At 33.4% G+C, this 22450-nt stretch overlaps 1 protein-coding gene across 9 annotated transcripts in view; it reads left to right on the top strand.

The window, feature by feature from the left end:
• The window catches only part of PMCA (plasma membrane calcium-transporting ATPase 3), a 762833-nt gene that overhangs the window by 615871 nt on the left and 124512 nt on the right, over positions 1-22450 (top strand). For all 9 annotated transcript variants that reach the window (XM_075362205.1, XM_075362203.1, XM_075362206.1 and 6 more), the window contains 4 exons: positions 2591-2785; positions 11443-11649; positions 13334-13532; positions 20027-20238. In XM_075362205.1, the coding sequence (XP_075218320.1) occupies positions 2591-2785; positions 11443-11649; positions 13334-13532; positions 20027-20238 (813 nt within the window). The remainder of the gene's footprint in view (positions 1-2590; positions 2786-11442; positions 11650-13333; positions 13533-20026; positions 20239-22450) is intronic.

Here is a 22450-nt window from a genome sequence, read left to right as displayed (position 1 = left end):
GCTACCATATATTCAGACATAGCTGAAGGTCAACTCTGCATTCCCTTTTGTCACAACACATTGATCTCATTTATCTGAAATCTTCAAAACCACTTTGTGTCGCAATTACATAAGTTATTTGTTAGAAAAATATTGTAATTTTTGAAAGTATATATATAGTTATATTTTTCATGAGTTATTTCATATGAATGAAATATATCATGAAAAATGATATCTTTACGGAGAGGAAAAAGCACGAATACAGTAATATTAGAAACCTAACGTACATTCTATCATTGTGAGACTGGATAAGTAAAACAAATAATAAGGAACAATCAGTAGTCAAGCATCAACACATTCATGAAGTGAATAAGTAGAATCATGTCAGTAGGTGCATCATCAAATATGAGTTGCTCTCTTAATATAATGTAATCATATTTTTTTCTTTCTCTCTGTAATATGCGTACCTTTAATTTCTGTAGAACTATAGTACTGTAAAAATATTAAAATTCATTAATTCATTGATAAAAACTGGCAGGAGGATAATGGAAGAAAACCGTGAAGTGTTTTATAAACTATGTTAGCATATTTATAAACCAGAGGTAAAATGTAACACACGCTTCATGGCTCTGCTACATGAATTCAGTGATTACTTTTTTTAATTTGTTCATCATATAAATATGATGTAAACATATCATTAAAGTTAAAGACAGTTCAAAATTATAAGAAAGATATTTTTTAATATAACCCAACAGTATCATTTTATCACGAAATTCTTTTCTGTAAAAATGGCAGCATAAAATATTCCTTTAATTTGAGCTGAGGCTGAACCCCACGATTTCAAACCGGTGAAGATTTTTTATAAAATGTGCAAAGCCTGTGTGATTTAAGCACAGTTTTGATTTGATTATTTTTTTTAATTTACTGGCTTTAATTAGATGATATATTTAATGGTGTGCACCTTAAATGATTCTGGTTACGCTGATATATTATGTAGGTTCACCATCTATACCAGTGCTCTGAGTGATCAGGGCTACCATTATCCCTGTAAATTAAAAAACTTCAATATTCTAAAAAGGATGGAGGCTTTTGATCTTATATCTGTGCCACGACAGGTTAACAATAAGTATCCGTGATACTAAAAGTAATAGTCAGGGTTTGCAGATGACTCAATGGCTGGTTGTACTGCCTAGCTGCTGCTCCATAACAATGACATGTCCAAGGGCAATAGATTAAATGAATTTTAAAGTCACCTTTTGCTTTCAGGAATGTCAATGGACAGTCTTATTAACAAGCATATTGGTTCTTCTTGCATTTCATTATTCATTAGCTATCTACAAACTCCTTTAATTTGGTGATGATATGGCACTTGTCAAAAAAATAACTGTACAGGTTGTCAAAGCTGTTTTTCTGAATGTCTTTTTTAATTTCTCAGTTATGGGCGATTGCTTTTTTCATCCTTCATCATAAAAATGTAGCCTTCACCAATTAAATGTTAAACAATTACCTACCCATTTCTCTTGTTTAAAACTCTTTCATTGTAGATAAATTTCTTCTTTTTTTTCTTCAAAAATATATCATCTAAATCACTAAAAACATGGCAGAGACCCAATAAAATTAATCTTTTGTATTTAGCCCACTAAAGTGGGCTATTAGATCATTATCTGATGCCCGTTACTATGCATTGTGTAGACCAATATTTAGAAAATTAAATATGTTCACTCATCCTTGTGTTTATATTTACGAATGTGCAATCTTTGCTAAAAAGAATGATCACTTATTTTTAAAAAAATAACAATATTCATGTTTACCACACCAGACAATGGGACTGTTTTCTATAACTCAACACAATACTTAGGTTTATGAGAAACGGTCTTATTATTTTTCCATTTCCATTTTTTATAAATTGCCAAACCATATGAAAATCTTCCTACCAGTTTGTTTTAAATACAAGTAAAAAATTTTCTTTTACAGAAAAAAATATTGTTTTGTCATTCAGTTTTTATATAACACTAATTAAAAAAACAAAACATGATTTATCTCCATCCCTTTCAACTTGAACAAAAATATATACTAAAAATAGTTTTAAATATTCTTCTGAATCGTGATTTATTTTGTAGTAATTTTTTATATTTAATTTATTTAACATTATTTCACGAGTTTGTATTTAAGTAATTAATATGGACTTTAATCATATCTATTTTTTTATCTTTTAATTTGTTTTTATATTTGTAATCTGTCTTATATTAACATGATGTATCTATATATAATGTATCATTATTATTATTTACTGTTTGCAATAAAAAGTTATTTATTTATGTGCACAGATAACAAAAGTTAACAGTTCTTATTATCAAAATTAAACTCATATGTAACATTCACTACTGATTACTAAATTTTTTTTTATCATAATCTTTTTTGCTGTGAATTTATATTTATATTTTTTTTTAATTTTATAATATATTTATATATATATTTTTTTTAATTTATAAAACTACTTTTTCTCTTGATTTATAAAACTACTATTATAATTATTTAATTTATTATTGTATACAACTCATATTGTATTTAAAAGGCATTGTTTTTAACATTGTATTTTATGATGAAACAGGTTCAACAACACTTGCTGGACAAGGTTTGGCCAAAGTTACGTGTTTTGGCACGCTCTTCTCCAACCGACAAGTATACTCTAGTCAAAGGTATCATCGACAGCAAAATCAGTGAAAGCCGAGAAGTTGTTGCTGTCACTGGTGATGGCACAAATGATGGACCGGCTTTGAAGAAGGCTGATGTTGGATTTGCTATGGTACTAATTTTTTTTTTTAACTTTATACATAAATAGAAAATTCAAATACTGATTTAAAAAAGTTGTCTAAAATGAGTGAAGCAATTAAAATGCTTTATGTTGAAAATGAACCAATACATATTTTGTTCTCTGTGTAGAATAAAAATTAGTTAATCCTCCTTTGCAGTTAATGCAAACAGGAGGATCTTTGCACGAATCACCTTCATGAGTTTCAACTCCACACACACAGATTTCTTGTCTCACACATCTGACTGCTGTGTGTCCGAAACGCTGACATTTGAAACAACACATGGGTTGCGGTATAAATGCACAAACATCCAGACGATGAATTCCAGCACGTATTCTTGTACTCTTTGGGCAAATTCAGTCGATTGAAGGTTAACACGTATGACACTGAAGGAAGAACTTCACCATTTCTCTTCGTGGTTAACCTACGGCAGTGAGTCACTCCTTGACTCGACATCTCCTCTACTATCTCCTCTTCCGTGCAATTAAGAAGGTCATGGCAAACAACTCCTTTTGTTGAGTTAAGTGTACGTGTGATTGAACAGACACAGGGAACTCACCGATCTTCTTTATAGTTGAACTTTAAGCTTTGGCTATCATTTACGGTTTCGATGTACAAACCTTTAAAAGTCTTGCGAATTTCCTTAACAGGACCACCAGCGCAATTTGTAATTTCTTGAGCAATCAAGACTTGCTCGGCTGACTTTCTGAAAGTTTCCCGTCTCTCTTGTTATCACTAGATGCCTAGGTTTGGGCGCATTGTTAATAAACAGAACTTTACGCAAATCTTTTCTAATTCTTTCAGTGTCTTTCTTTATCTTATCAGATTCCTTGCTTTGTTTCCTCTTCGCTTCTGGCGAATCAGATGTTTCTAAACGAGGGTGTTTGTGTGCATTCTCTGCCACATTTGTTTGTTCAAGGTGTTCCATTTCTGTTGATCCCTTCTGTAGCAAGGCTAGCCACCGGGGTATACCCCCCACTCCAGGGCTACTAACCATGGAGGTTCGATCCGGAACTCCAGTGGAACTGGCATATGTCCTGGCAGAGAATGGAAGCACAATCTCTGCACTGACCATAGACTCCTACTCACCAAAGCTTTCAGAGCTCCCATGCACCGACACACATGTGCACCTTCACTACATGCCTACCATCGCAGGGAGCATGTGGACAATGGAAGGGTCTCCATTACATCTGCAATAACGTCGACCCTGGCCGCCACATTAACAGCTCTAAGTCTGGTGTAAGTCCATTTCCAAATCATTTAAATGTTCATGATCTGCAGGTGGCCAAAAATCCAATCCATATTAGTGACCTTAAGGTGAAAAATAGGTCAAAAAATAAAACATTCCGAGGAAAATAGGCGGTGCCCGTTGGCCAGCTATATGTGTAATGTATCTACACAGCTGTTGCCGCCCTGGACGTGGAACGTAGATGTTGTGTTCTGGACGTGAGGATTATCTACCTCAGGACATTATTGTTGATTTTGTTGCTGTTGCTTTATTGGTTATTGCTGTTGTTTTTTTGTTTTTTTTTTATAGTTATTGGGCATCAACTACCAAGGTCATTAGTCCTTGTCAATTCCTAAAACATAAACTACGAATAAAAGATAACAAATAAATAAAAGTATAAAATAACAAAAATTATACACACATATAATCACTTAGTTGTTGATAAAAACTCACATAACCAAATGGGATGTAAAAGGTTCCATTCAGTACAAAACAAAAAATAAAACAAATGAAAAGGAATATCTAAATATCCTCTCTGGACATAGAATGTATTCTGAAGACATACCTCCAAAAATTAAATTTATATACAGTAGAAGAGACCGGCTGCATAAAGAAAAAACAAGTCTCTAATAGCACATTCTTCGTTTCTCAAAATTTTCTCTCTTCTATTTTAAATTGATGACGCAGATCTTCATATATGATGCAATCTTCCAATAATTTTTTGACTGTCAGCGGTTGCTGACACTCCCCACAAACCGGTTGATTGCTGCCAGTCAACATATAATTCGACGTTAAGTTTGTATGTCCTATTCGCAACTTTGTTATGACAACCTGCTCTCTCCTTTTGATTGTAGAAGGAGTGGTCCACTTGCAAGGAGAGTCTTTTACAGTGTTAAATTTCATTGTTAATTCTTTCTAAACTCTGTACCATTCATGTCTGACACAGGCAGATACGTGACACTTTACATCGCTAGTTCTGACAGGAATTTCCTCGGGCTCAGGTGCGTCAGCAGCTGCTCAAGCTGTTTCATCCACAGCCTCGTTTCCAGCAATACCAGAGTGTCGCGGAATCCACATCAAGTGTGCTCTGTTGCTCCTTCTTGCTTAGCACCCAGAGGAGTGCAAGTATCACTTTCACGAAGGGGTCTGTTGAGCACGCATCGTGCAGTGCTTGATTACCACTAATTGCATCGCTGCAGATCAAAAAGGATGGTACATGATAGTGCTCACAATATCTCACAGCTTGCCTAATGGCATACAACTTCGCAGTATAAACAGATGCAATAGCCAGCAAGGACCACGAATGGCTAACACCCGCACAATGGAAGGCACTCCCAACACCGTTTGCCGTCTTAGAGTCATCCTTGTATAAAACTAGCTCCTGGTCGTGTTCACTCACAAGCTCCTGAAAACAATGAATTATTTCCTGAGAATTGCATTGCTTAAAAGGTGCTAGATCCATTCGCAAAAAGGCCAATGGAAGCAGCCACGGTGGTGATTCAAGCACCATTGATTCAGCAACTCTTGGAAGCACAATGTCGTAATTGTTCATCAATTCTCAAGCTGTGATTCCAGCCAGCCTTGTATAGGTCTGATGCCGGTTGTAAACTTCTTGGAAAGGATGTCTAATGAACGCTGGTCCATTTACATGGTGCGGTGATGACGTGACATTGACCACATAGCACAGTAACAGGATGTCTCTTCGAAAATGTAGTAGAGACAATCCTGATTGACGTATAAGGCTGTTGATGGGACTGGTTGTGAAATACTCCAGTCGCATATGAAATTCCGACGTTTTGTATGACGTCCAAGGCTTTTAGACAGCTCTTTCGAGCGGAGGAATAAACAACGCAGCCGTAGTCGATTCTTGATTGTATCAATGAAGTATACAGACGTAGAAGAACTTCTCGATCCGATCCCCAATTGATATGCTACGTAAATTTGATTATATTTAATGTTTGTTTGCATTCAGCTGCTAATTGTCGTACAGGAGGACGCCATGTAAGACCTTTATTGAAGATCAGTCCTAAAAACTTGACTTCTTTATATGAAACTTCAACACCCTTTATTGTAAGTTGTGGACTAAGGTGTACTCCTCTAAAGCGACAGAAATGTATGGCGCATGACTTTTCGGTTGAGAACCTGAAGCTAGACCTTTCAGCCGTATCAACAATATCATTGATTGCTTGTTGTAACTTGTACCGGACCATTGCAGTTTTTGTGCCGGCATAGAAAATCACCAGATTGTTGACATACATTTACCAATTTCCACAAGTATTGCTTGTAGAACCCTATTGACAGCAATTATAATCAGGGTACCACTAAGGTGTGATCCCTGCAGAATTCCATTTTGTAATCGCCTACTTGTCGAACAGGGGTTGCCAATGCGTACTTTTATACTTCGCTGAGATAAATAGCTGGCGATAATCATGGGGAGATTTCCACGTAGTCCCCATTCATAGATTTGTTTTAAAATTCCATACCTCCACGTCATATCAAATGCTTTTTCAAGGTCTAAAAATACGCCTACGAAGTGCTAATAAAAGTGAAGTGTTAATAAAAGCATTCTGTAGAGCGTTCTCAAGCATTATCATATTATCAGTCGTAGAATGAAGCTTTCTATATCCGGTTTGATACGGTGAAAGAAGTCGCTTCTTTTCTAATAACCATACTTAATGAATATTTATCGTTTTATCTAAGAGTTTGCCGATACACGATGTTAGAGATATTGGTCTGTAACTCTTAATGCTTAAAGGATATTTTCCTTGTTTCAAAAGTGGTACGATCACTGCTTCTTTTCACATTTGTGGATATGAGGCCGAGGTCCATTTTCTATTAAGTGTAATATCCATGCTTTATGATCGTCTTTAAGATTTTTGATGAATGCATATGGAATATCATCATATCCAGGTGAAGTATCACTGGAGTTTCATAGAAAATATGATTGAATTCGACGAATGAAAACGGTACGTTATAAAAAACGTCATTTTCCATTACAAAGTTTAGTGATGCTTGCTCTCTTGAGATGCAAATGAAATTGATGTGATGATTTTCATTGCTACCCACATTTTCGAACTGATCGGCCAACAATTCAAGTATAGCTTGTTGATCGATTATGATGACACCAGCTTGTTTGAGCATGTTTAATGAACGGCTATCTGCGGCCAGCTATAGCTTTAACCTTCTTCCATGCTTGCGTGGCAGATGTTTTGCTATCGATGGAAGATACATATGCCTCCAGGATGCTTTTTTTGCAGATAATATGGTGCGTCTGGCATAGGCAAAATGTTTTTTAAAAGATATTAAATTTTCCATGGTAGGATGTTTCTTGAATAAATTGAATGCTTTCTTTATTGCACTAATTGCTATATTTATTACAACGCTCTACCATGGTACAGTGGGTTTCGTTGACTTTGCGGTGGTTTTAGGAATGTTTTCCTCCGCTGAATTTAAAATTGCCCACGTTTCTACTTTTGTCTTCCAGTATAACTTGGCATCACAACGTTGTTTGTATAGCTAGTCCAATCAGCACATTTAAGACACCATCGCCGAATAAACTTTGGTACTTTTTGCCATACGTTTATTTTAATTATAATTGGGAAGTGGTTGCTTCCATGAAGGTGTTCATCAATGTTCCAATCCAAGGAAAGCGACAATGCTGGACTGCAAAATGACAAATCTATCGCTGAAGTTTCATCGTTTCGTATGTTGAAAAATGTTCCTGTACCTTTGTTTAACAGGATTAGCTCAGTGTTCTAAATAAAAAATAAATTCCTTGACGTTGCGCCCTCTGTGTTCCAATCGTTGTGAACCCCAAAGTGGGTTATGCGTATTGAAGTCCACTACCAGAATTATCGGTCCAGGGAGTTGGTCATATAAGTTTTGCAGATCATCATGGTTCCAGTTGCTGTCTGACAAATATATGTTATAGACAGAGACTTCAACCAGAGATAATAAACGTATAGCGACAGCTTATAATGCAGTATTTAGTTGTAGTTGTCGAAAAGGCAGATGCGAACATACAAGAGTGGCAACACCACCACTTGCTCGCTGATCAGATATAACATCTGTACATATTACATCATATCCACGTAAATGGAAATCATGTTCTGGCTTAAAGTGTGTTTCTTTAAGACACACGCATGTAGGGCGGTGCTCATTCATAAGTAGTTGAAGCTCAGGCAGGTGTGAGACACAACTGTTAATATTCCATTGTATTATATTCTCCATTTCTTTTATAAGTGTGGCTTACCTTTTGGCCATCCTTTCTTCTTTTTTGTAGTTGTAGTACAACTTCAGTTAGTTTGTGACCTCACAGAACCGCAGTCACTCTCCTCACCTAACAGTCTCAGGGTTTGGCAGGGGGTTGTGCCCTGTGTAAGACCGGGATTAGCTGGTTTCAGCAATCCGGTCGAAGATACATGAATTGTCAGCAGCGCCATCACACCTTGTGTCATTTCCATTCTCTTTAAGTTGACTACAACAGAGGGATTGCTCTTCTGCACCCTCTATCCTTTTGGTGTTTGATCCCCTTGTGAGAGATCTAAAGGTTCGAGAGGACATTTGGTTTTTGATAAACTGGATGTTCCTGTATTATCAGCTTTGGACTGGTTCTTATTATTACGTTCAATCTTCTCAGTAATCCCTTGTATTTGCGACGTCGATGGTTTATTTGATTTGGCGATGACGTTTGACTGCTGACTACTAGTCGACGGCACTGGTTTAACTGTAGCAAATTTCCTTTCTATATATTTGTATAAAACTGTAGTTAGAACTGGCATCAGTTGCTTTATTAAGCTTTCAATTACTTGTAGCAAAGATGTATTTGTGCTAGGCGCAGCTGTTTGCGCAAAGGATTTTTTCCTGGCGTTTGTGCGTTAACTATTTTCTTTGCATCAAGATAACTAAGTTTTCTGAGAAAATTAGTCTCTTGTATCATGATTTCTTTCTTAAAAGCATGACAATTTCTAGATATTTCTGAATGTTGTCCTTCGCAATTCACACATAAAGGGATTTCCATATAGGGTTCACCTTCATGGATTTCTTGGCCACATGCACAATTGTCCTCATGATTGTATCTGTTGGAGATATGACCAAAATGTTGGCATTTGAAACATCTCATTGGCGGTGGGATGTAAGCGCGCACATCTAACTGATGGATTCCGACTGATTTTTTCCGTCAACGATGGCTTATTAAAAGTAAGGACATGAGAAGAAGAGGGTAACACTTCTCCATCTCTCCTCATGTTCAATCGCCTACATGCGATGACGCCTTGGATGCCATTTCACTAACAATCTCCTCTTCACTACAATTAAGTAAGTCATGACAGACTCCTTTGTAATAGTTGAGTGTGCCACGTGAGCTTCGACAGTAACATCAGTGTTTGCCAATTGTTTTATTTCTAACAATTTTGCTGATTGTACATCGTTCAGTGCTTCAATGAATAATCCAGCTTGTGTCTGTTTAGCTTCCTTAACTGGTCCACCAGCTTTCGTTGCGAGTTCCTTAGCTATGACAAAGGGACTAATGTTTGAAAACCGGTTTCCTTTCCATAGTTTCTTTTAGTAACAAGATATTTTGGTCGAGGAGTTTCTTTTGATTGAACTTCGGCGCATCTCATATATCTACACTTTTCTTCTTTGAAGATGATGTCGAAGGAGGAGAGACTTCAGAACAAGGATGTTTGCCCTCAAGGTTGTCCAGGGTTACCAAACAAGAGTTTAAAGTTGTAGATTCCATAAGAATGTTTTAGAAAATTTTGTCTCCCTAGCTCCCCACCCACCATGGAGCCACACATTTGGGATGCCCATCCGGGCACAAGGGTTACCAGAGAGATATAGATCCCAATCCACCCCAAACAGGAAACTAGTCCTATCAAGGTATCTCAGGCTCTCACCTGTTTACCCATCCCCTCTGCAAGCAGAAGGTTCAGTTGTAAACAAGCTGATTGACCAGCAGTGATTAGCAAACCGGCCTCCTGTTTAGCCAAAGCGCTGTGTTGCTACATCCAACCGTGGTTTTCCACACCAACGGCTAGGTTTCACTCAAGCGCCAGGATCCCCATTTCCAGCGACACAGGTCACTGCGCACGGCAAACACGCAGGGGAGTTCAGATGAAAAACGACAGTGATCTACACTTCTATGATCACATCATCCAGAATGGACTTTGACCATAGCTTCATTAGATGGCTTGGAGTTTTGTAAAGTCTTAGACAAGTACAAAGCCATTGCCCCCCCCCCCCCCCGCAGATGTGGATGTAGATGTTACTGATCCGGACATAGAGATGGATTTACCTCAGGGGATTATTATTATTACTGATTAATTAAGTTCTAAGAATGTGAGTGAAAGCTATTCAAAAAGGAACTTATTTTATATTTTTATAAGATCTAGTCTTAGAAAACTTAAGAAGGTGGGACTGTTAATGCCTGGCTCTTTTTTCAATAGCAAATTCTCTTTCAAGCATCAGCATACATCTTAGTCTTTAATAGTTAATTTTTTTTTTTGTATTCTATAATGTGATTAATTCTAACCTATATTATGTAAAAGTATTTCCATGTTAGGTTATAATTTTAACAATCTCTGTATTTTCATTATCACTACAGCTTTTTTTATTTTAATAAACTGAGAGATTCTACTTTTTACATTATCCTACAAATTATACTCTTTGGATTTTGTTAATAGGAAAACTGTACTTATCATTATTAACCATATTTCAGAATAATTTTACTAACAGAAAATGCCTGCGAACAATTTACTCTAATAAATCACGGTATTAAGTAAAATGTTGATGAATTACTATTACTGTCACATTTACTATGTATCACAAGTAGTTATAATATTTACTTCTTCTCCTGACAATGCTACAGTTGTGTCTTCACTTTTATATAAATATTCAATTACAATTACAACTACGATTTTATATATTCTCCTTAAATCCTCTCCTTCATTTTTATTATTGTTATTCCTTAAATATTTTATAATGGTTTGTATGCATTTTACATTTATTTTTATCATATACATTAGTAATTTTTTCAATTATTTTATTTATGTAATTGTATTCAAAGAAAAAACTGTTACTAATTTCTGTATTATTTTCTTGTAATTTTGTGACACTATATATATATATATATATATATATATATATATATGCTATAATTTCTTTTCAATGTTTTGTTATGTTGATAATTATATAAATGCCTGATATCTGCTGCATACATTTAGTTAGTTAAGTGTAAAAGAATGTTTAACTATATTTCACAGAATTTGTATTTATCTTGTATATTATTTATAGAAATATTAATTAAACTTTTGAATGTAAGACATAATTACTGACATAAATGTAATTATTTTTTCTATTAATTCATAGAATTGTTCATATTAAGATTGCTTTTAAATTAATTTATTATAATTACTTTTACAGGGTATTGCAGGTACAGATGTTGCTAAAGAAGCATCCGATATCATCCTAACAGATGATAACTTTAGCAGCATAGTAAAAGCGGTGATGTGGGGTAGAAATGTATATGACAGCATCGCCAAGTTTTTACAGTTTCAGTTGACTGTTAATGTTGTTGCCGTTATTGTTGCTTTCATAGGTGCTTGTGCTGTGCAGGATAGTCCTTTGAAGGTAAAATAACCATTATTGTTTTAGTATGATCTGTTAATGTAAAAGTGTATATCAGTTTATTCATGAATTATTTTATTTCTGTATAACTGGCATGATCTTATCGGTTATGTGAATAAATCATCTTCAATAGTGTAAGTTAATAATTAATGTCTAGAACGATTTACTAAGCCATGCATATCTTCAGGATTGCATTGTCCAGGATAATAGTACTAACTGAAAAGCAATATTCTAGATGCAAATAAGAGTGACAATAATTTCTTTATTTTTTTTTTATAAGGCCTGTTTCAGCAATTGTGTATGTATTATTTAAATGTAGTTTTCACATTTTAAAAGGAAATGTTTTGCATAATTGTAGTCCAGGTGTCACTGTCTGTTTAACATCAATTATAAGTAAATTAGGAATAGAAGGCCTGGCTTTAACCATTAATCACCTCAGACACTAGTTTGGCTTTTTGTGTAACTCCTATGTAGAAAACAAGAGTCCACAGATAGTTAAACAAAAGATTTCCATTCACTAAATCCCAATAAAGAAGCAATTCCCATGTTGGCTGTCAGAAAGATGCCAACATATTGAACCAAGGTGGCCTACTTCTATTGCATTGTTCAAGGAAGAAGAAATAAAGGATAAGGAATGAGGAAAGAGATGAAACAAGAAGAGTACAATCAACCCATAGAGGACTGTTTCTGATTACGGTAGTTTATCTCTTGCCCAGGATAATTTATGTAACATACTTCACCCTATTATTTCCACTATTTAGACTGTTAACATACTCACATTATTCTTACGTAACTCTGAACTTTACTAGCTACTGAAATGCAATATTGCTCTTAGTATTGTACTGTACTGACATATTTTTCAATAGAAGTCTATGCATTAAAGTAAAGATAAAGTTGTGTTTTTTTCATTCTTGGAAATAATGGCCTAAAGCAAAGTTTTAGTTAAGTAAATATGACATTGTTAACATAGTGAAATATATATTTTTTTATCTATATATCTTCCCTTCCCAATTTTTTCTATTTTGCATATCATATTAATGAGTTTTTATTGTATTTCATTATTTGTAAAAAATTGTGAAAATAATCTGGATTGTATAGGGCACTCAAGACTCCCTCATTGAACAGACAGAACAGGTTCTAAAGCTTAGCACAGTCCTTCTGCAACCACACAAATTTTAAACCTGTTATTCTCTGTTGTCTTTAAAAGAAAGATTAAGTCGGCATGTATAAAAAATGGATTAAAAAATTTTCTCCATATCATTTAACTAAGCTACTTGATGTGTTATGTTAAGCTCTTTTCATTTATCATTGTTTGAATAGTCTTTATTTGTTCAGCCTTTTACACTTAATAAATACTCTATTATGAAAGACCACATCTTATCTCTCCCAGTTGTACACCATTGTACAATACTACCATGAGACTAGACTAAAACGTTGTTATTCATTAGCTTGTATTTCATAGTAATATTTCTTCATAAACAAATGCACAGAACTTACAGGTGCAGTTAAATTTAATCAATTTTCCCAAGACAATTTAACCCTTAAAATTACTGACAAGTCACATCCAAAGTACAGGAGATGTACTTGCTGAAGGATCTGTTTGCAAAAATTGTATGATAAAATTTTGGCATCTAAACCATTAGTTTAATAATTTTAATCTTTAATACTTAAAATTCTAATATTTCAGGCTGTACAGATGTTATGGGTAAACTTGATTATGGACACGCTAGCATCTCTTGCACTTGCCACAGAAATGCCAACATCAGATTTATTACTAAGGAAACCATACGGTCGCACAAAACCTCTTATCTCCAGGACAATGATGAAAAACATTCTCGGTCAGGCTGTATATCAACTAGGAGTAGTATTTGCTCTTCTATTTGTTGGTAAGAATTTAATACTTCTTGAATTAATCTAATTAATAATGAAGGAATGTAAGAATGCATATGAATGTAATATTATTTAAAGAAGTTACCAGAAACATAAATTTTAAGGTACTGTAAATAATGGTACCTTTATAGATTCTTTCATTTTCTTATAACATCTCAGAGATGGAATAGATTTCCACACTTCTGATTACAGATTACTTTTAATTTAAGCTGTTTTTTCTGCAGATAACGGTTAATAAATTTTTGGTTCAGGCATTTTTAAACATATAATTTCTCTTTATTTTGATTGGTTGTGATATTTATGGTATGTTGAAATAGATGTATCCTCTGTGGTGGGGTGGTAGCAACTCAAACCTTTTTGTATTTAGAAGGTCCTGAGCTCAAATTCTTGTCTTGCTCTGAATTTTTCATACACAGTATGTCTGAAAAGTTCCCGAACTAAATTAAATAAAAATACAGATTTAAAGATAGACAAATTTACTCACATCAGCCCTCTACGTAGAACACTTCTCTAGTTATACACTCATTGCAGTGCCAGTAAAGCCCGTCAAACACTCTAGAGAAATCAGTTTGTGGGATCGCCTTCAAATGCTCTGTGCAAGCCCTTTGGATGGCCGGAATGTCATTGAAAAAGCAGCCTTTCATCTTCAGTTTGAGTTTCGGGAACAGAAAATAGTTTGCTGGAGCCAAGTCGGGTGAATAAGGCGAATGGGATAAGATGGTCATTTGATTTGCAGCGTAATAATGTGTTAAAACTGTCACCATGTGTGCCCCGGGGCATTGTCATACAAAAGAGTCCAACTGCCTAGGTCCCGGTGCTCAGGCTGGATTTAACAAATGCATTTCATTACTTCCAAATAGAATTTACAATTCACTGGTCAAACAGTGAATTGTAATTTGGGACAAATTCATGATTAATCAGGCCCTTTGAGTCGAAGAATGCAGTCAACATCGTTTTCATTCTTGATTTTTGCTGCCTGACTTTCGCTGGTCATTGTCTTCCAAGACTCAACAAAAGAGCGGATTGACGCTCTGTTTGTGGTTCATATATGAAGCACCAGCTTTCATCCCCAGTTACATTAGATTGAAAAAAATTTGGGTCACTATGGGCAGTTTCAATGTAGTCTTGAGCCCAACAAAGACGCGCCTGTTTTTTTCTTCAGTCAAAAAGTGTGGAATGAAACGAGAGTACACCTTTCTGCAGTCCATTTATTCTGTTAGAATTGTACGTACTGTGTCTTTACCGATGTTTAGCTCTTCTGTTATGGTCCAAAGGGTAAGATAATTTTGTTCGAGCAGGAATGTGTGCATTTTCATAACGTTTTCATCGTGAACAGCTGTTGGTGGCCTACCGCATCATTTGTCATCATCCAATGACTCTCTACCATCTTTAAACCACTTCCACCACATGTATATTGTAGTACAAGATGCTGCTTCATCACCGAATGCTTGTTGTATCATAGAATAAGTTTCAACGAAAGATTTTTGCAGTTGAACAGACATTTTTATCCCACTTCACTGTTCTATGTCGTGAGTTCATACAAGGTCGCATGAACACAACATACACAGCCGAATATAACTCGAGACTGGAGTCACAAAATATGATGAAATTTTGTATACATACTTGTCAGACATTGTACTACATAGTTCCTTGGTTATCTGAGAGATGGCACTACTTATATCAACTACAGAAATTTAGTTTGGGAACTTTTCAGACCTAGTGTGTATGCTATAAAAAACTCAGACCTTAAAATATTTTCAACAGCCTCTTCTTTAAATTATTATTAGTGACAACGTTAATTTCATGGTATACTGATCTAAGTGTGTTTTAGCTCTATTTTTCTATCATCTTTAAATGGTAATGTATTTCTGGCTTTCTTATAAAAGTTCTTCGGATAAGTCACTCAGATTTCTCTGATATTTTTCATTCATATATTTGATCATTTCTTCTTAGAAATAGTTATATATGTAACTATTGTATTTAGCTTAATTAGTAAAATTATAATCAAGCCCCTTCGATTTATTTTGGTAACAATATAAACCTGATATATAGATCAAAACGTAAAATAAAATCATTATATCTTCAGTAACATAAATAATTATAAAATATTGATCAAAACCTAATACAGTATATAAAAAATAATCAAGCATAAGCGATATTGTGATCGACTTTATACTAAATTTTAATGTTGTTTAAAATATATTGGCAAATAGTTGATTTTGTATTTTTATATTTTATTGTTTACAAAATATAACAAATAAAAGAATACAAATTATAGTGTATTTAACAAAAGAACTATTCTTCACAATTAAACTGCTTTGGTAAAACAAAGACTAATGTTATGATGCTGATGAGTTTTTATTTGATAGATGTCTGTCATCTATCATTAGATAATGACTCTTTAGATAATGATATTTCAGTGATGACCTTCACATCGTTTATTGCACCAGAGAAGTTCTTTGATGAACATGGAATAGCATATTCTGTGAAAAAGATTTTTGTGTGGTACAACTAAAGTCAATTACTGCAGTGAAAAGTAACAAAATAAAGTCAACCATAAACAAATAGACAATGGCAACAGAGTAAATGATTAAGGATATTTTTTCCTAACCAGTCTTCTCATTTCACTAAAAGGGAAAAATATTTTAGCGACTGAAATAGCTTATTTAATATTCTTATGAATAATATTGTATTTCCTTTAATCAGGCATTAATATTGTTAGAGTTCTTATTAAATAAGACAGATTACTGTTATTACATCTGACCATATCTAGTATGTTTTAAGGTTTATATTTTTGCTTTTCAATTCAGATTGTGTCATTTCAATTATCATCATAAAATTATTTCTCATTCTCATGTAATATTTATCATATGTACATATTCATATATTTTTTACTAAATTTATTGTATTAATTCTTGTCATAAGTATGGCAGGAATTAATTAATTGAAATTATGAATATTTTTTTGGAACTAGTACTTTCCAGAAGAACACGTTTACATTGGTATACTACTGAAGAAATATTTGTAAGTACTGCATGTATATCGTTAAATCACATGAAACCTTGAATTTTATTGTATTCCATATTTATAAATATTATAAAATCAATAGATTTTTATTTATTTTTTCTAAATATAATCATTATTTACTTTAGTAAATAATTTTTTATTTTTAAGTCAAATGATTTTTTTGTCTGTGAAGGGTGGTGCACAGTAAGTTAATTAAAAAAATTTCATCACATGCCATAATTATATTCTGTATTTTTTATAAATGTACAAATATTGATAAAGATAATGTTATACATCATTTTTACATAATATACATTATTTTACTCTTGAATTTTTATTCAAGTTAATAATTTCAATTTCAGTAACTGAATACATTTGCTAAGACTGTTTTTCCATTTATAAAATCCACCATTGTGCGTCATTCTTTACACAAATCTAAACAATAGGGATTATAAGTGGAGTGAATGTTAAAACAAATTTTGCTCCAGACAGAACCCCCCCAAACTATGGGGATCACATGAATGCTTGTGATTTTTTCCAAGAATAAATTTTTTCCAGAATAAATAAATGTTACTGGTGACACAAAAAAACGGGAACTGTTGAAAATTGTAACAAAAAAATATATTGACAGAAACCTAACTTAAATTTAAAAAGTATAATATATATAAAAATATAAAATTATCAAAATACAAGGGTAAATCAAATATAAACAGGATTTTTATTTCTGAGCATCTACGGTTGGTAGGACTGAGCCTGCACTTCTAATATGCTTGAGTGGGGTCATTAGGAGTGGTCAGAGCCGGCCATTCCACACTCCCAACCAATTCATCAGTAACGCTCACAATGTCGGACCAACAGGTGCACCCCTCCACTGTGCAATGCATAATTATAAAATTTCTTGCTGTGAAGGAGTTCAAGCGAAGAAAATTTTCTGGAGATTGACTGCACAGTCCAGGGACCAAACATTGTCAAGGACTCGTGTGTTTGCCAGGCATAAAGAGTTCAAGGAAGGATGAGAACGAATGGAAGAAAAAGAACACAATCGTCGTCCTCAGACCAGCATTACAGATGAAAACATTCGCGCATTTGAGACATTCTTGAAGTCAGCCAACAAGTGAGAGTATCCAAAATTGTAGAACAGGTTGGATTAAGTTATGGCAGCTGTCAAGCGATCATCACAAACAACCTATGGTTTCGTAAAGTGTGTGCCGGATGGGTCCCTTGCCTTTTGACCGCAGATCAGAAATTGAGACATTTGGAGGTCTGTCAGAGGCTTACAACAAGGTTTGTGAAAGAAGGTGATACATTTTTGAGTCAGCTCATCACCTGCAATGAAATGTCGATTCACCACTACACTTTCTAGTTGAAAGAAGCCAATATGGAGTGGCAGAGAAAAGGGGAGGCAGTCCCAGTGAAAGCCAAGACTCGACTGTCAGCTGGCAAGGTTCTTTCAACCGTTTTATGGACTTAAGGACTAGGCTCTTAAGGTATCCCCACAAGAAAAAAAATCATGAACTGATCTGGTGATCTTAGGGGCCAGAGAATATCACCAAATTGAGATGACATTGTTACCGAATATTTCTCGCACAACTGCCATTGATTGCCTTGCAGTGTGTGAAGTCATTCCAATCCTGTTGAAACTAGGTTTTGTGGAAAATTGTTTAATGCAGGTATAACAAAAGATTGCAGCATGTGAACATATCGATTTGAAGTGACAGTTGTCATCCACTCCTCATTTTCAAAAAGTATGGTCTGATGACCCCATGTAACAAAACTGTACATCATACTGTTATTTATTTTGCTGTAAAGGGTGTTCATGAACTTCATTGGACTTGCTGTCTTCCCAGTAATGATAATTTTGCTTATTCACATAACCTGTGAGGTGGAAATGTGTCTCAACTGACATCCACAGCTTGTCCAGAAATTTGTGTTTGCCATAATTTTTGGACAAAAATCAAAGTGGAACTGGTGATCATTCTCCTTCAGTTCATCCATGATCGGTTACTTGTAAGGATGAAATTTTAAGTTAAAATGAATTAAGCGAAACATTTTTTAGGATAACCTGACCACAGCTGCTTGTTTACGAATTGAACACTGTGGGCTCTGTACAACTGAAACATGTACAGCCTCAATATTGTGTGTAGTACGAACACTTCTTCGTCATGCTGTCAGTTTCTTTTTCAGAGCCAATCCAGTCTCTTCAAAGTTTTGATGGAACACACCCTAAATTGTAATGACATTGGAACACCCTCTGTGCACCTTCCAAACTATCGTTGGTTTTGTAAAACATTTAAATGGTGAAAGTAACCTGTTGACCATTCTGCTGTTCCATGATGACGTGAGTAGCAAGGTTGCCTTTGTGTAAAGTGGTGCTGCCAACTGTACATGGCTGCCACTAAGCATTTCAAAAATCCCTGTTTTTTTTTTTGTGTCACCTTGTATATAAACAGTAATATCCAGTTATGATTTACTCTGTCCAGTGGTGAGAAACAAAAGCACATGAAAGATGCATTAAGATAAATAAATATCTTAATGTGTAAAGATTACATGTTAGAGTATTGAGGGGGTAGAAAGTGAGGTAAATTGATGATTGTTGGAGGGGTTTTTAAATCCACACAGTGATGACCAGAAGGAGAAAAGTATGATTTTTCTAAAGTTAATATTCACAGTTGTTAAAATTCATAAAATTGATGTGCAAGTAGAGAAATTGCAATTTATTAGTCTATTAAACTCCCCAGTAAAAAGCTGATCTAGCAGTGTAATTAGAGATAAAAAATAAAAATATAGCAATAGTAATTGGTAGGGTAATATGTAGAAATCGATCGGATTGTGATCACATCATTGGCTTTTAATTTATTTAGGCCAAAAATTCTTAAGTTAAAATAAACTATGAGTTAGAAAGATTTTGTGTGAATTATTATTTAACATATCAATATTATCATTTGATGTAATCAAGTCATCTACATCCTATTCCATTATGACACTTATCATATACACATAATTTAATATTAATCGAGGTGAATACAATTCATCAAATATCATATAGTTATAAACAGGTTGAATGTAGGTAAATTGAAGGAGACTGAGTAAAAATCCGTTTCATCCAGGTTTATTTTGAATATGTTTGACTGTTTAGTTTCAAGAAAATAGTTCACATTTATCCTACATAATATGATATCTTTCAGCACCCTCAGTGTAGTATTCAAGTGTTACTTACTTATTAAATAATCTATGATGTATTAAGTTAAAACTCTTTCACAGCACACTAAGAAGAATAAATATGATATATTCTTAAAGTTTTCACGTTTACATATTTATCAGGTATGTTCTGGTAGGTATAATTTTTTGATTTAAAATTATTTTCTTTACAGAATATTAATTATTTATATTTAACTAAGCCCTTTAATTTTATGTACCTAACCAAAAGTTTAATAGTATTATTAAATGAAGTACAGATTAATGTTTCACTTAATATTTATTTCAGGTGATAAATTCCTTGACATCCCTACAGGCAGAGGGGCAGAATTCGGGTCTGAGCCCACAGCACATTTTACTATTATTTTTAATACATTCGTAATGATGACACTGTTCAACGAAATTAATGCAAGAAAAATTCACGGGCAAAGAAATGTGTTTGAAGGTTTCTTTACAAACCCCATTTTCTATTGTATTTGGATTGGAACTGCTTTATCACAGGTAAGCAGAATTTGTTACATATTTTATTATTATTATTTAATATTAATCTTTATAAGTAAGATTGTACTGCAATCCATAACAAAATGCTGTGACTTAATTTTTTCATGAAATGCTCATCAAGTCTAATTTTGGCATACTGAATCTGATTTTTTTGTATATCAGCAGAAGTATTGTTTAATATTCTGTCACCATACTGAACCATGCCTTATGTGATTTTATTCATTACCTTAAAGATGCAATTTGGATTTATCTTTCATCATAAAAGTAAGCATTAAATCTGAGCAAATTAATTTTTTTCATTATTGATGTTATGGTATTTCTATTCATAAATTCTGTCAGTAGATAAATTTTTGCATTTCTTGTACATGATTATATATACTATTATTTTTTGTACATAAACGTTTGTGGATATTGGTTAGATTTTTTCATTTGTGGAATTATTTCTGTTGTAGGTTTGTTTTAGGGTTGCTGTTGGATATCTTCATATTTTATGAGAAATTATAACAAGTTTATTTGAAAATATTTTTTTTAAATTATGAATACTCATTCAGATATTTGTAATTTTTTCAGTATCATTCATTTTATTTAGTTAAATAAATACATTCAACTGTGCTCTCTACCAAAAGCTACTGTGTGGAGAAGTGTAAGGGGTGAAGCAAGTAGAGCTACTCCAATTTGTAATCTGTGAAACACAAGGGGATGATGTGGCTTGTTTCATTCCCAATTATTTTTAGCTACCCTATTGGTAAAGTTTAGTTGCTCATTACAGTCAGGTTGGCCAGGTAGTCATTTATTAGTTTACAAATTACAAAATTGTCAAACTGAAAAGCTGAGCAAACCGGCAACTCTACATTAGGAAGCCAGTACCTTACATCTGAGTTATTTTGACCTTCCAGTGTTTATAGTTTGCAACCACTATATTACTTTAGAACTTCATATACTTTTAAATAAAATTGTTATCTACATCTAAATTATGATCGTATATTAATTTTTACTTTCTTTTACGAAGTAAAGGAAGTATTGTAATCACAAAAAATTCTGGTTTTCAGATTTCGATGGAAATATAACCATCGGAAATTTTGACTATCCCTGAATCCATTTTGACTAGTTTCTGCATGATGTCTGTTTGTATATACATATGTACGTATGTATCTTGCATAACTCAAAAATGATTAGCCATAGAATGTTGAAATTTTGTATTTAGGACTGCTGTAACATCTAGTTGTTCACCTTCCCTTTTGATTGCAATAGACTGGGCCAAAAATGTGCATACAGTCAGATCTCTAAATAAAGCGGGGTTTCAATTTTGAAACATTTGGATTTTGGGCTTTTTCTTAACTGCAGTAATAAGCGCTTATTGAGAGCTTTTCAATGATTTATTGTAAGTGGTACTTATTTTCATTGGTTCCAGAATTATAGCCAAATAAAATTTTGATTAATGAAACATTTGGATCTTACAAGGAGAATGCAGGCACATTGGTTCGAATCCAACTTCATATACATGTATTTTTGTTAACTCTTTTTTTATAATTTAAATATATTGATTTATTAATAATTATTAACCTCTGACTGTAAAAAAAATTAACAATAAATAATTCAATAATAGCAATACAAAAAAAATATGAAAAAAAATCAGAAGTTATTAGTGAAATAAAATTTTATGTACTTTTCATTTTATTCAAAACTGTTTACCTTAGCAAAAATAAACTAAGATAAATTTGTGTCTTAGTATATTAGAATAATTTTATTTACAAAGCTTATCTTGTTTTACCTTTTACACATTCTCAAAAAAGATTAGCAGTAGAATATTGAAATTTTTTATTTAGGACTGTTGTAGCATCTAGTTGTGTGCCTCCCTTTTTGATTGCAGTCGACATTTAGAATAATTGAACGTTATGTTGGTAATAACCATGTATATTATATCTTATTTAATATTAATTGAAAATTATAATTAAGAATTGTATTAATTTTGGATGTTCTTAGCAAAATCTTCTAAAAATTGTATATTTATTTAAAAAAAAAAAAATTATTTAATTATTTGACAGCATAATAAAATACAATGTTATTTTGGTACTAACTGTACATTTTTGAATTGTATTCAATTAAAAGTGATTGTTGAAATTATTTTAATAATTGCTGTTGATATTTAAATTAAAATATATATATTTTTTTTTTAAATATTTGTATTTACTTTACAAAAGTGATTGCAATT

Source organism: Lycorma delicatula, chromosome 4 (genome assembly GCF_047948215.1).
Source record: "Lycorma delicatula isolate Av1 chromosome 4, ASM4794821v1, whole genome shotgun sequence".
NCBI classification, from domain to species: domain Eukaryota; kingdom Metazoa; phylum Arthropoda; class Insecta; order Hemiptera; family Fulgoridae; genus Lycorma; species Lycorma delicatula.
Note: the sequence above shows the minus strand (reverse complement) of the source record. Positions and strands in the feature narration are given on the sequence as shown.